This window comes from Labeo rohita, unplaced genomic scaffold (assembly GCF_022985175.1).
Source record: "Labeo rohita strain BAU-BD-2019 unplaced genomic scaffold, IGBB_LRoh.1.0 scaffold_73, whole genome shotgun sequence".
In the NCBI taxonomy this organism is placed as follows: domain Eukaryota; kingdom Metazoa; phylum Chordata; class Actinopteri; order Cypriniformes; family Cyprinidae; genus Labeo; species Labeo rohita.
Window position 1 is genome coordinate 151,608 of NW_026129667.1, and position 15,472 is coordinate 167,079.

General features: G+C 35.1%; 1 protein-coding gene across 1 annotated transcript; it reads left to right on the forward strand.

Moving 5' to 3' along the window:
* The first annotated feature begins 3,522 nt into the window (after positions 1 to 3,522).
* nrl (neural retina leucine zipper) lies at positions 3,523 to 15,140 on the forward strand. Its single transcript, XM_051104516.1, has 5 exons — positions 3,523 to 3,631; positions 4,950 to 5,707; positions 8,304 to 8,576; positions 10,127 to 10,342; positions 13,527 to 15,140. The coding sequence occupies exons 2-5, from the start codon at positions 5,111 to 5,113 to the stop codon at positions 13,674 to 13,676; spliced, it is 1,236 nt and encodes a 411-aa protein (XP_050960473.1). The 5' UTR covers positions 3,523 to 3,631; positions 4,950 to 5,110; the 3' UTR covers positions 13,677 to 15,140.
* The last annotated feature ends 332 nt before the right edge of the window (positions 15,141 to 15,472 follow it).

A 15,472-nucleotide genomic window follows, 5' to 3' on the forward strand; every position in this document is an offset into this window, starting at 1 on the left:
AGAGTGTGTCTGAACCCCGATCGTTATCAGGAAGGCGGTTCCAGAGTTTAGGAGCCAAATGCGAAAAAGCTCTACTTCCTTTAGCGGACTTTGCTATCCTAGATACAACGAAGAGTTCAGAGTTTTGTGACCTTAGCAAGCGTGATGGATTGTAGCGTGATAGAAGACTAGTTAGGTACGCAGGAGCTAAACCATTAAGGGCCTTATAGTAGTAATATGTTGTAACTGATACAGAGCTTAATAGGTAGCTAGTGCAGAGACTGTAAAATTGGGGTAATATAATCATATTTTCTTGACCTGTTATCTGTAGCTTGTTTATTGAAGATGCAGGACAACCACCTAGCAGTGCATTGTAATAGTCCTTCAGACTGACAACAGTTTAGCCAATGTATCATGGGAGTGATGTCTGAGGCTGAGACTACAATAGTCCAGTCTAGAGGTCATGAATGCATGTACTAGTTTTTCTGCATCAGAAATAGGCAGCACATTCTGTAGCTTAGCAATGTTTCTAAGATGAAAGAATGCTGTTTTTGTAACATAGAAAACATGATTTTCAAAAGAAAAGTTGCTGTATAATATAACACCCAGATTTTTGACTGCAGAGGAAGTAACAGTACATCCATCTAGATGCAAATTGTAATCTAAGAGATTCTGTGTGCTGTTTTTTGATCTAATAATTTATATCTCTGTCTTATCCTGAATGGTAGCTATTGATGCTCACTGCAGACACCTTATAGAAAGTTTAAAGGTCTAGTTATTTCTGAAATTTAGTTTGGATGTAATGGCACATAAATGATAATTTAAGACCACTACAAGTTTTCTTAAAAATCATGTGATTACACATTAAAATTTCATAATACATAAAATATAACTGTTAAAATATAAGAGTTAATATGTTGAAAATCTGTTATGATTGATGCAATTATTAATTATTATGAAAATCTAACTATGAATTTGATTCCCAAATCATGAATCCAAAGAACATCCGTTCACAGCAGCAGAAAGAAGGCAAACTTGAACTTTCGATTTCTAGCCGTAAGGGGATAGTGTCAGTAACAGTTCCGTGACTTTTATTACCTATTAGACAGTCATTCCCTCAGCCTGGCTTAGTGGGTATTTGGTTCCCCAAAGTGTCCACTAGAGGATGCAGTGTGAGTTTCCATTCGAAGGGTTACCATGTACTATGTAACCATAGTTCCCAGAGAAGCCATGCTTTGGGCTTTCCTACTCACGTCTCCTTTAGACAAAAAAAAGTTGATGATGTGTACTACAGACACCCTTTTATACCAGTGGTCACACCGGTAGTGATGTCACAGACTGTCATTGGCCAACTTCATTGTTACATTTAAATTATTGCTTTAGATGCTGGTCACACTGAGGCGTTCCCCAAAGTGTTCACTAAAGGACAGTTTCTCATTCACCTTCTAGGGGAACTATGGTTACATATGAAGAGTTCAGATGCAAAACCAGCTAAAAGCCATCTCGGTCAAAAATGAGATAATGATACTGAGTGAACGCTCTTGACACATATAATACGTCCATCAAATACTTTTTCTTCAAACTCGCTAAAATACCAGCCTCAGCCCAATCAGAAGTACCGGTACTTACATAGAAACCTATACATCTGAGCCTGATAAAAATGCATTTTTTAAAGAAAGACGTCAGATGGATTTAGCTGGTTTTGCATCTGAACTCTTCATATGTACCCAGAGATGTTTTGTACCTCAGAAAAACACAATAAAAATTACCAAAATAAAATAAAGTAAAATAAATATATATAATATTATGTTGAAATAAATGCAATATATGCCCTTATTTTATACAGACAACAGTGATAACTGGGCTAGCATGTGCATGTAATTCTGTCTAGGATTAATCCCTATATTTTCTTGGGACGCTGCACCGACTGGGAGTGCTGGATGAAATAGTTAATCTGTAGCTTGTAACAGTGTTAGAGTGGATTAGGACATGTATCTGCAGGATCAGATGAGGACACGGTTGTGAGGTGCTGGAGGGTCTGCTTGCTCACTTTGCTTTAAAATGTATCATTCTAGAGTTCTATGAAAACTAGAAGAAAAATTCCATTCTGACTGGTCAGTTTTGCTTGGCTTTCTCTACTTTGCACAACTTAATCTTTTTATTCAACTTGACCTCATTTGAGTTTATGTTTGTGTTTTGGTTACTGGATATGAAGATTTTGTTGTTTGTTTGTTTGTTTTGTTTTTTGTGAATTTTACTGGAGTACTGCTACTGATGATTTGTTTTTTTTCAAAAGCAGTATTCAAAAATGTATCAGTCACTTTAAAAATTGTAAAAAAAAAAAAAAAAAAAAAAAAAAGATATCAGATCTAAAGATGTTTCCACTGATTATAACAAGAGTTTTCAGCAATCCCTTTTACTAAATGCTGTGTTATGTATAAACAATTTTATAAACCGTTAAATATATCATTTTATTGTAATGTTATTGTAATTTTAAATGTACAGTTTTCAAGAACGTGCTCATTGTGTCAGAGAGATTACATGTCTCACTGTGTGTCTAAATCAGATTTACTCAGACATTATTACCACATTGATTCCTCATCGAGACATTATTAGGACTTCAGATTAACAACTTTAGCCCCCAGGATCACTAAAGTGCTAGTTTAGCAATTTTTCCCCACCACTAACCCTCTGCAATTACATTGTGCTTAACACACCAAGCCACAAAAAAACAAAAGCTTTGTCATGCACAAGACATTGTGTTATTAGGGTACATCGAAATTATTGCGAATCATCAAATATAAACATATATACATTAGATGATGTTTCAACTTAGGACTTTAGATTAAACATGGGTATCATGACTTTCTTGCAGAAAGAATTTATTCCAATATAAGTACAAATTCTGCAATTAGATAGATAGATAGATAGATAGATAGATATAGAGCTGATGTTTCAGTCAGTGCACTAGGTGGCAGCATATAATGACTCTCTGATTATTGTGAACCAAATGAGCTCATCAGTTTGTCTGTTTGCTCTATGAATTTTATAATAAAAATTATTGTGTCAGACATATGTATATGTGGTTACACAAAAACACCTGTAAATTCATGTATAAATTTATTGTGTCTTTTTCAAATAAATTTTCATTGTTTTAAGATTTGGATGTCAACTCTTTTTTTTTTTTTTTTTTTTTTTTTAAATCCAAAGATAATGGGTTTGTAAAAGTCTTTGTGTAGCTGAAAAAAAATCTTTTATACTGTTAGTTTTATAACTATCTTTTGTACATCTTATTTTGGAATTTTACAAGAGAAATTAAAGAAGTGTGCTGCTCATTTTACAGTTTACCGTTTTTAGTACAAGATGATTGGTGGAAAAATGACAGGAGAGAGAGAGAGAGAGAGAGAGAGAGAGAGAGAGAGAGAGAGAGATGGGATAGATGGGGATTTGGAGCGGGGGTCAGAGGGGGGAGGGCTGGGGCACTGTTAGTGGCAATCAGCTCCAAAGTGGCTCACACACACACACACACACACACACACACACCAAACACATGCTCTTACACTGACACACACACACTTATACACACACTGGCAGGAATCAATCTGTCAGTCAATACCTCAGGATGTGTGTGAGCTGTCCACATGAACACACGGTAAGAAATCTAAACATTTAAAAACATTTTTTCTTCTGTTGTCTCTATTTTTCCCTCTGCCACTCTCTAGTCATGCTAGTTTTATCCTGACACTCTTTTTTTATTCTCTTTTGTTCTCTCACTTTTCTATTCCACTCTAAAATCTTGCCTTTCCCCCCGTTTATCTTCTCTTATATTCTTCTTATAATACTAGAAACCATCTGAAACAGTTGAAGGTAAATTGTTCTCTTAGCAGTTATCTAAAATAATGATTTGAATAACGACTGTTAGGACTTGAAAACAGTTTATTGAAAGCCATTTTAATTTTAATATTTATTTAAAGTTGGACTTACCAATGAATGTTTAATAATTAAATGATTTTATATATTAAAACTAATAATTACTAATTAAAACTAGCACTTTTTTCAAGTTTGTAGATTTTTAGAAGTTAGTAGTTTTAGTAGTTTATCATCTAGCCTCTCACTTTTAAGTGTGTCTGCTTTGATCAACATTAAGTGAAACAGATGTATCATTATTAAAATTCAGTACATGTAAATTTCAAATACTGTATGAAAGTTTTTAGTTATTAAAATTAATTCCTGCCTAATCTCAAGATGTTTCTGTACTAAACTGTTTTTAAACTGTTATTTCCTCCGAAATTCAAATTTGAAATTATTTGAAGTTGTAATTAAAATCTTTCTTTATTATTTTATCTTCATATTTGTACTTAAATAAAATAAAATTGTACTTTAGATTTTTTTAAATTAATTAATTTATTTATTTGTAAATTTCAACATATAGAATGTCAGTTTTAAAAATATGTAAACTTGTGTTATCTCAAGATGCCATGGTATTCAGTTTTTAACAAAAAAAAAAAAAATGCTTTAAATGGTTCTTTTCTCTGTAGATAAGATGTGTTTAGTTGTTCTGTGTCTTTTACCCTATAATGAATACTTTGATCTGTATTTCATCAGTCCTAACAACAATAGATATTGTTTGATTTGTACATTATAACACTTACGTTAAGGAGCAACTGTTCAGTGGAATAACTAGATTGATGGATTAAGATTATGGGATTGGATTTAGGCCTTTCCTCTATTAATCTGAAACTGTTTGCAACCCATACATCAACTGGATACATAAATGAGTACCATTTATCACAAATGTTCTGTAATGTTTCATGTAAATCACTGTGATACATTTCGGAATCTTTTGGTCAAATGTGATGTAACCTTTGAGTATGTTCGTCAGTATCTGGTAAAGTAGCCCTGCACTGTATCGATGGAGAAGTCTCTGGCTGTCTAATCACTGTTTTTTCTCTCTCTTTTTTCTTTGCCAGTTTCAGATGATAAAACTGGAAGCCTTTAATTCAAAGAAACAGTAATTTTAAGTCTAATTTGGCATATTATTGTTTCTATCTCTGTGTAAACACCGAAGTCTGTTGTTGTTCGCCTTGAAAACTGAAAGACAACAACTTCCATACTTCCTGTCGACACAGCAATGTCTTCATCTCTGCCGCTGCCCTCTTTGCCCCCAAGTCCCCTGGCCATGGAGTATCTAAACGACTTTGACCTGCTGAAGTTTGAAGTGAAGCCTGACACCCCTCCACCTCCCCAAACCTGCCTATACCCCAAACCAGGTGTCCTTCAAGAGACTGCCGGTTCTCCGTATGCTTCTCGTCCTCCTCCTGACTCCAGCCTCAGCTCCAGTCCCTACACCTCACTTCCTCCATCACCCACGCTCAGTGACGGACACCCACCGCCATCTGCATCCTCCTCTTCCTCCTCTCTCTCTTTCCCGCTGTCCATCTCCACCGGGTACATGTCAGGCCAGAGCTCCGGCTCTCAAGGAAACCTGGACGGGAGCCCAGCCGCTGGAGGCCCCACGCCGTGTTCAAACCCCACCTCCTTGGAGGATCTGCTCTGGTTGGCTGCATTGCAGCAGCAGTTCGGTGGCGAGCCTGGAGGTGCCGCGTCTCTGCTGGGAGCTCTTGGAGGAGTGCCAGACCGAGGGGACCGGGATCGAGGAGGGTTTCTGGGATGTGAGGATGCAGTGGAGGCCCTGCTAAACTCTGCTGCAGCTGCTGTAACTTCACAGGTATGATCTAAGACATTTGGACCATGTATTTGTTTGTCCCAAGCAAGTGAACACTAACACAACTTTGAAGCTCAATTTCAGACCCATTGCATTCCAAAAATTTTTTACAAACACAATTCATAAAGCAATGTGAGTACATGTTACATTCTTAAACCCAAAGTATTCTTCACTTTTGTGTGCATGTGCTAGACTCTCAAAGTTTACATTTACATTTACATTTATTCATTTAGCAGACGCTTTTATCCAAAGCGACTTACAGGTGGAAAGTATATTCCTTATGATAGCATGCGTGAATGCAAGCAGCCGAGACATGCACTCTAGGTTCATTTTAGTCCAGTTATGACCAATGAAAATGTCTTCTATATATTTAAACTAAAGTTATTTCATAACCCCCTTACACACACGCTTGTCAATGCGTTGTTGCAGTCTCTGGTATTGTGTTGTTGTTGTTTCTGCTGTGAAACAATGTCCCAGGCCAGTGTTGCCACCTTGTGGAACAACTTATTAATGCAAAACAAATTCAAAGCGCATGTGCAAAGTATGCATGGTTACAAAATCGGGTGGTGTGCATACAGTACGTGCATACTATTCTGGTGATGACATTTGCATCACACTTACTGTATGCTGGCCCTCGCATACTCAAAAACCAAAGTATACTTTGGGATTAAGCGTTAAATTAGCATTAATTATCTTCTTTGGTCAGGAATTCTTGTTTCTGGTCATATACTGTCATGGCTGAAGAACAGTTTGAAAAGAATCTTTCAAAATCAAAATCTTTCTCCATTGCCACCTTGAGTACAAAGGTTTGTTACCTCTACAGTAACACAAGAAAACATAATTAGTAGGCTATGTACAACATGGCAGCGAGTTTGCAAGGCATTTCTGTTGCATTATGTAAATTCTGCAGTTTTCAGTTGCAATCCTACTCCAACACACCTGCCTATATTTTGTATGTACTCCTGAAGACCTTCATTAACTGATTTAGGTGTATTTGGAGTTGGAGCTGAACTCTCCAGTTCTCCATGAGCAGGTTTGGAGACACTTGCTGTAGAGTTTAGCTCTAACCAAACAAGCACACTTGAACCATCTAATCATAGTCTGCCAATTATAAGCTAAGTTTCCATCCAAAGTTTTGAATTTAACTTAAAACTTATAATTTAATAATTTAACTTAAAAACAAAAGTGTTGATATATATTCCAACCTTTTTTTTTATGAGAGATAGGTACATAACTTATTACAAAAAAAAAAAAAAAAAAAAAAAAAAAGTACACAAACACATTGACAAAACAGATGTACAAATGTCTCTTCTATCGCATTTTTGACCTTTTTTGAACACAAAGAAAATTACGTTTAGTGAACTTAATTGCAATGCTTTAAGTAACAGAAAGTAATGAGTAATGTCAACAGAGCAGAAACAAATAAGATGATTATAATAAAAAGTTAACAAGGCATCATCTTTTACAGTGTTATTAGAAGATAGCATAAAAACATTTGCAAATGAAGCACCGTGTTCATCCCATGTGTTCAGGAGGATGAAATCATCCTGGAATCTTCCTGGAAAACTCTCAAAATAAAAATGAAAGTTAATGCAAGCTGGAAAGTATGTAGCTGTTTTTATACTTGGGCCTCAGAGTGTGCAGACGAAAAGCAATACCAATTGTAGAAGGAAATTATACAAAATGATTTTGATAATGTACTTTCTGGAACTACTGGTTCATCTAGTATTCCAATCATGACCTGTTAAGGCAAAACAAGTTTTTTTGGACTTATTCTGTAAATGTGTTTCCATGCACATATTTTCTTGCAAACGTTTTTTAATGTGCATTAAAACCAGTTCCAATTCTTGCCAATTTTATCAAATTACAAGTTTTGTATTCAAAATTCGTATAAAAATATGAGCATAGCCAATGTCAGCTAGTCTTTAGGGTTACTTTAAAATTACAGACAGATTTGTTCGAGCAGGGTTGGAACTGAACACTTCAGGATGGCAGATCTCCAGGAGCAGGGTTGGAGGCCCCTGCTCTACAGGAAGGTGGCCTTCCAGGTGCAGTGTTTGACACATCTGGTGTTAAGTTGTTTTTTTTTTGGCATAGGCCAGTTGTTTTCAATCATATGACATTTTGAATGTCTCATTTATCTCACACCAATTTCAAGTCTTGGAGTCACTAATGAGCTGATGACCTCAATCAGGTGTGTTTGATTATGGAAATATACAAAAAATGCTTTTTTTTTTCTCCAGTTGAGAACCACTGTCCAATGGAATCCATTGGCCACAAAAACACTGGCAACTCACTTACAAAAATTAACCATATAGTTTTACTACCAAAAAACATGGATACTATAGTTAAACCATGGTAACCACAAATTAGCCATTGTTTTGCTACACTAACCATAGTTTAACCATGATATTTGTAATACAAATTGTAATCAATACACAAATAAACCATGGTTACCAAACTTTTAATATTATAAAACCATAGTTAATTTTCATAAGAGCTATAGCCAAATGTGTTTGTCTAAGTGTACCATTGTCATTGTAATCTCTTTCTAATGTGCTCTTTGTAATCTCTTTGTATTTCCTCCATTCTTTCACAGTTCCCAGTTTTGTCTCAGAGTTCGAGCAGCAGTCACATGGGTGACTCCAGCAGTGACAGCGGTGCTGATGTTGTTCTTAACAAGCCGTCAGACATGTGTCACCGACCTATACTGGTCGTTTCTTCCACCCCTCCATCTCTCTCCAATGTCAACACATCGACCAGTCCCTTCTCACAACCCCTCAGTCCACAGAGCCACCTCCATCACCCACACCATCCAATGCAAGGCCATTATCACCATCATCATCATCACCATCATTTGCAAGTCACCCAGGTACCTGCAGTCATCAATTCATTCTCCCAGAATTGTTGTCAACACAGTCACATTCATGTACGCAACAGGGACTTCTTCAGCAGAACAGTTTCCAAAATTATTTTCAGCTTTTCAGAAAACTCTTTTAAAAATTTATTGGAGTGTTAAGAAACATAGTCACGAAAGTCTATATGTGACCATGGACTACATAGCCAGTCATAAGGGTTATTTTTTTGAAATTGAGATTTATACATTATCTGAAAGTTGAATAAATAAGCTTTCCATTGATGTATATTTGGACAATATTTGGCCGAGATACAACAATGCAAAAATCTGGAATCTGAGGGTACAAAAAAATCAAAATATTGAGAAAATCGCCTTTAAAGTTGTCCAGATAAAGTTCTTAGAAATGCATATTACTCATCAAAAATTAAGTTTTGATATATTTACTGTATGAAATTTACTAAATATCTAAATGGAACATGATCTTTACTTGATATCCGATAATATGTCGATAATTTTGACCTATACAATGTATTTTTGGCTATTGCTACAAATATACTGTACCTATTTACTGTAAGACTGGTTTTGTGGTCCAGGGTCACATATTATTTACATTTAAGTGGTCTTCTATTTCATTAAAGGTATAGTTCACCCAAAAATGAACATTTCAAAGGATGTTGGTAATCAAACAGTTGCTGGTAGCCAGAAATAAATAAATAAAAGTAATTTCTAAATAAAAGATATTAATTTTGAACAACATCAGGAGTAAATGATGTCAAAGTTGTACTTTGAAGTTGAACTGTACTTTTAATTTTATATTTTCTGCAATATTATAGTGTGAAGATCTGTATAGAATTAGGCACACTTCTTTTTCACAAGGGTTTGAACAAGTTCAATAAGAATGCCTTGTTTCACATTTTAAATGATAAATGGTTAGTGATATTCTTTTGAAGTGTGTTGAAGGCAATTTGATGCATGTGGCTGGTAAATATCTGTCTCTAAATGTGGAGCAGTGCTATCAGATTATGGTAATATCTACTATTATTGTGATGTAATCCTGATCACTGTCACTTACACTCAGTCAGATTATGCAGTATGGAAATGTGCTGCTAAAATCACTCTCACACACACACACACACACACACACACACACACACACACACTACACCTCTAACATATGCTAAACTATGTTACACAAAAAGCTCATACATTTTTTGATTTATTATTGTATTATCCAGTATGTCACGTCACAGCACAGTCATATAGAAGTATTAATTATTTTGTTTGGTTGCACCTAAGTATTTGCAGGTAGTTGGTTGCAAGTAGTTAGTAGTTTGATTTGCCTCATTTTTTTGTCACTACCAGCTGAAAAACTACACTGAAAAACTAAATAAATAATACTTCTATATGACTTGTTTTCATCAGACATTTCACCTGCTGTGTATGAATCATTTATCCATTTTGTCTATGTGATTGTTTGATGAAGCTTTGATTATCACTATAACACAGTGTGTCCATTCTGTGTCAAATCTCTCAGACTTATCTCTTATTGTCTCTTTCTCTTTCAGTGTGGGGTGGATGAGCGTTTTTCCGATGAGCAGTTGGTAAGTCTGTCAGTGCGAGAGCTGAACAGACATTTGCGTGGGGTAAGCAAAGATGAGGTGGTCCGTTTGAAACAGAAAAGACGGACGCTGAAGAATCGCGGTTATGCCCAGTCCTGCCGTTACAAACGACTCCAGCACCGGCATGCACTTGAGTCCGAGAAACACATTCTTACACAGCAGGTACACTTAACACACACATTGAGCACTGAATTTTGACAAAAAATAGACAGATACAACCGCAAACAACAAAAGTTATAACCAGTGTTGGGGAAAGTTACTTTTAAAAGTAATGCATTACAGTGTATAAGTAATTGCGTTACTTTGTTACTTTTTAAGGGAAAGTAATGCATTATGTTAATTTTACGTTACTTTTTCTCATCTAGCTTTGGATTGCTTGGTTATTTTTAATATAAAAGTGTTTACTTCTGGCAAACGTAAAAGGCCTTTCACAGACCTTTCAGCTGTGCTGCTATTTTGGATTGCATAAAAACTACAAAAGGGAAGAAGAGAAGAAAGTTCAAAACTTTCATCGTAATCACAAAAAAGAAAAAAAAAAAGTTATGTTTATCTAAAGTAATTTTTGCTTATTGGTATAGTTGAATTCAACAGAGTCAACAAAGTCATTTGTTAAAGGTGCAATAGGTGATTGTCTTCAGAAACACTTTTTGTTATGCTGGTTGAAAGTCTCTTCACATCCCGATAGCAATCATTAAGTTATGTGGTCAAAATGTCTTTATATGTATTTATATATTCTGTGGAAGGCGTAGGATCAAGAAATGTTTGTCCAATCAAAATGTTCGGTCCAACCATTACGATAGGCTGTCCTACCTGCTTGTCAACATGTGTATTTGCATACCTCTGCGCACCCTGTTCACGGAGACAGCATCAACGTCATCAGCGCGTTCACATTGTCTTTGCAGAAAGAGCGAGAATGACAGGCAAACATCAAAAACCTAGGATTGAAAACATAAGATTGTAATACTTTTACTAAAGTGAAGAGATAACTCACTCTACCAACATCTGTTTCTCTTTATTTTATTTGTTTCCTTTCAGTTTGTGACCTGAGTTGGATGCATGTTTGTGTATGTTTTTCCTCACTCGATCCTCATGTATGTGGACGAGTGTGTCGGTGTGTGGGGCGTTTTATTAAACTCAGGGAAAATACACCGTCTTCTTGTCTCCCGTGCATTATTAGCACCACACAGTTTTCCTATTCTGGGCTGTTGAACATTTCAACTCGTTGTAGTAATGCTGTCTCTGGTCGTCTAGTCTGTGTGCGTAGATGCGTTCGGGAGGCGTGGCTTTGGACAGCGATTTGCAGAGAAGGTTTGCTTTCAGTGCTATCAGGCTAAAGTTAGTATTTTCCAAGATCTCCTATTGCACCTTTAATAAAATGGGATTAAATACACGATAAAAAAAAGGATTTTTGTGTTAACATTTAATGATTGCAGGTTTGTGTTATATTCCCAGTTTGAATTTTACTGTTTTTCTATAAAAATATGTTACTTTTAAGTAAAAGATAATGTATTGCTTTTAGTGTTGCACAATATACCGTATTGCGATACCCTGTTTTTAAAAACGGTACTGCTTTTACTAGTACTTTAAGAATGCATTTTAATAAGAGCCGCATTTCTGTGTGTCTGTCTTAGTGAATGACGCAGATGTGCAGTTTTGTTTGCTACACACATATGCGTGACACTCGCTGTGTTTTCAGCCTCTGTCGCCTCAATAAATGAGTACATGAACACAATCTCTAGAACTGCTCTGAGAGTCACTTAATGAGCATTTACCGTTTCTCTTGCGAAAAACAAGAGGGTCATATAGTAAAGAACCTAAAGGTCTTCACTGCAACCCGTCAAAATAAAAGTTTGGTTTAACTTGGCAAAAATATATTAACATATTACTTAATGTAAAGATGAAATAAATAGCCTATAATAAATGAATTCTTTATCAAATTTAATTATATTTATAAATTCATGCAAGAAAATAATAAAACGTAATTCATAGGGCCATAAAAACGTGATTTTGTTAAACTTTTAATAAATTGCTGTTAAATTCTGCAAGTTTCATGATTAGGCATGCTTTTTGGTCATTTTTTATTGTAACCATTAAAATAGAGTCTAGAAAGATTTAAATGGAATTTAGGAAAAAATAAAACGGATTTCATAGGGCCCTATTTATTTAATTTGTGTCTTTGTTTTATTGTAGTTGTCCTTTAGTTTGTTACTTGCATCTAGGTTCTTATTATTATTATTAACAAAGATAAAATAAAAAATGAGTATGTCATGATATAAATTGTTGTTGTGAAATAAAATTACTATATCATGAAATAAGATTTGGCTTTATCCTTTAAGCTAATTTACCAATATACCAAAGATCTCTACACACCTGTAGGCTTGGTAGTTGTTCACCATAATCCTGTGTAGTGGCACTTGCATGTGATTATTATTATTTTTTATTTATTTTAATTTAATTTTTTTTTTTAAAGAGGGGATGAAATGCCTTGTTTTAATTTACTTTTCCTGTTGTTCTATGTTTTTTGCATAGCATTGGTTCGGTAGTAGTATCGTGATATTTTAGTCAGGTACCGTATCGAAGTCAAAATTTAGGTATCGTGACAACACTAGTTGCTTTAGTTACTTAATCTGATTTTGTAACTCACATTAATTGTAATGTGTTACCCCCAACACTGATTATAACAGACATTATAACCGATCTCTCTTCAAAACCTACTCATCTGCCTACAGTGTTTCTATCATTTGGCCAAATTTTGAAGTCATAATGAAATAAATATGTTTTTTTTAAATGAAAATTTTCTGTTTTTATTCTAAATTATTTGTCTGTGTATATCATTATCTTTTTTTTTCATACCCTTTAATCAAAACTATTCAAGTCCAAAGCAAAATCAAGTCCCAGCCTACATTTGTTCTCATTCGAGAAGTTGTTTCACTCAGATATACTTCCCTCCAAAAGTTTGGAAACACCCTAGAAAAGTGGGGTTTTGGACAATATTGGCATGAATCCTTTTTAATTTATGATGATTTTGCACTGATAAGGGACAACACAAACTACGAAAATTTATGCTGATATCGTCCAAAACCACACTTTGCCAGGGGTGTTTGCAAACTTTTGGAGGGCAGTGTATGTCTAACAGTAAAGGAAGGATTAACAGTATTTCTGTTGCATGCCACCTTTCTAAAGCAAAAGTTTCCTTGTGAAGAATCCAATCCAAGAATCACTGTGATAAGAAAGGCAGCTCACTATGTTTTGAAACCAGCATTTTTTTCTCATTATAAAGTTAATCACGATCAACATGATTTTAGTGTTTAAAATCTATGATATCTCTCTGTTTTGGTTCCTCTAGCTGGAGCAGCTGCAGTGTGAGCTGTCTCGTGTGTTGAGAGAGCGAGACACATACAAAGCCCGTTACGAGAAGCTCATCAGTTCAAACGAGACTCAGCCTTCCCATCCCAACACCTCGCCTTCTCCTACTCCTCCGGATTACTTTTTGTGACAAAATCAACATTGTACAGAAGAGAATTGAAGGAGAGCTGATTATTGTGATGGGTGAAAGTAATTCAAAAGAGCTGTGACTACAACTCAACTTAAAATAAGCTATTAAACCAAAGCAGGTTGATTGTGAGGTGGACCTGGATTGCGACATAATGACGCGGCGTCACGCTACTGCTGATGGGATCGCGTTTTTGCCCATTGTGAGCTTATATATCACCAACCCAACATGATTTCATTAGCATTCATAGGTTTTCATACCTAAACGGGTTCTAGCACATTTGTGTACGTTTGGATTGACACTAAAATGTACAGAATCAAAGTAATGACAGTGTTTAAAACATAAAGCATTTCACACATGTAAAATTAAACTTTTGAGGATCAAAAAAGAATGAATGGAGTAGGTGAGTGAGTAGATTTTATTGTTTTTATAATAAACAAAATTTATTAATATGTTGGTTATTTATTAATTTATTGAACACATTAATAGTTTTTGAAAAGATAATGGTTTCATTCTATTCTGTGAGAACCAATAAATGAGTAACATTTTATACTTCTTTATTTTTGATTCAACTTAAAGGGGTTGTTCACCCAAAAATAAAAAGTTGTTCCAAACCTGTATGAATTTCTTACTTTTATTAAGCCCATACAGATGTATGAATAAATTTGACATTAAAAAGGCATTTCCATCATTTACCAGTATGTAAAAATCAGAATATGGAAGTGTATGTCGTGGTACCCTCAGTTGTTAGAGGATTCATTTAGGGATAAGACTTCATAGTTGTATTTATGTGAAAACATTTGCATTTTAAATGCTGTTTATAGTGATATTGTGCAGCTTTAGTGTCTAAACATACAAAAGTATGTGTGCACATTTTCTGCTAATACCTATGAATACGAATGAGATCACCCGTGGTAGCACAAAAGGCTTGCCATCTCATTGTGTTGAGCTATTTGTCATGATGAGTTTAGTTCTTGCGAGAGTTTTATTAGCACATTTATTTGGCATTCACCAAAATGACTGTTAGAGATTTAAATCTATGAAGAACTGCTGACTGTTTGAGCAAAAGCGTAACATTTATAGAATCTATGATTACGTGTATAAGCCATCTGTGTGATATTTGCACTGAGGGGTTCGTAGTAGCTACTGCAACTCACTGGAAAACAATGCAATGAACAACCAAACACAAACCAAGTGAAAATCATTACATAACTTTGAGTGACTGTGTCTTTGGAAGTTTTGGAAGCATTTTATGATTAAGTTAAGGGTGTAATTTAACTGTGACATCAACTTCATTTAGCAATTCACAGAGCTGGTCACTGTGGGTGTTAGTAGACGCCTTTTTAGATGCAGACTTCTCTAGGAGGATTACTTGGCTCGCCATAGGTCTATAAATTGAATTTATCTGGCTATTTTCCTTATTTATTCACAGTATTTATTCATTGTTTGTAATGTGATAATTGTGTTCATTTGATAGTGTGTATTAATATCATTAATATTTTGTAGCAGGGTAAAAAAAAACATTATAAGAAAGATTATATTCCTTATGCTCTGTTTGTAGTGGTTTCTTATGAAATAAACTTAATTTTACCATGAATGATTGCACAAAGGATTGTGGACTGTACAGCTGACTCGATGTGATGTGTCATCTTTTTGTATTTTACTTTTTCCCTAAAGTCCACTTATAATGTTTAAAAAACATGATTTAGTAATACATCACCATTTTTACCCCTGCTTTGGCTGCTTCTCCCTCAAATAGTTTAACCATAACTAAAAATGTCCTCACCCTCAGGCAGCCA

Bases quoted from the DNA above. Each gene is read 5' to 3' on its own strand.
- nrl (XM_051104516.1), top strand. From the start codon at position 5,111: ATGTCTTCATCTCTGCCGCTGCCCTCTTTGCCCCCAAGTCCCCTGGCC. The intron at 8,577-10,126 runs GTACCTGCAGTC...TTTCTCTTTCAG, and splicing joins ATCATTTGCAAGTCACCCAG to TGTGGGGTGGATGAGCGTTT. The intron at 10,343-13,526 runs GTACACTTAACA...TGGTTCCTCTAG, and splicing joins AACACATTCTTACACAGCAG to CTGGAGCAGCTGCAGTGTGA.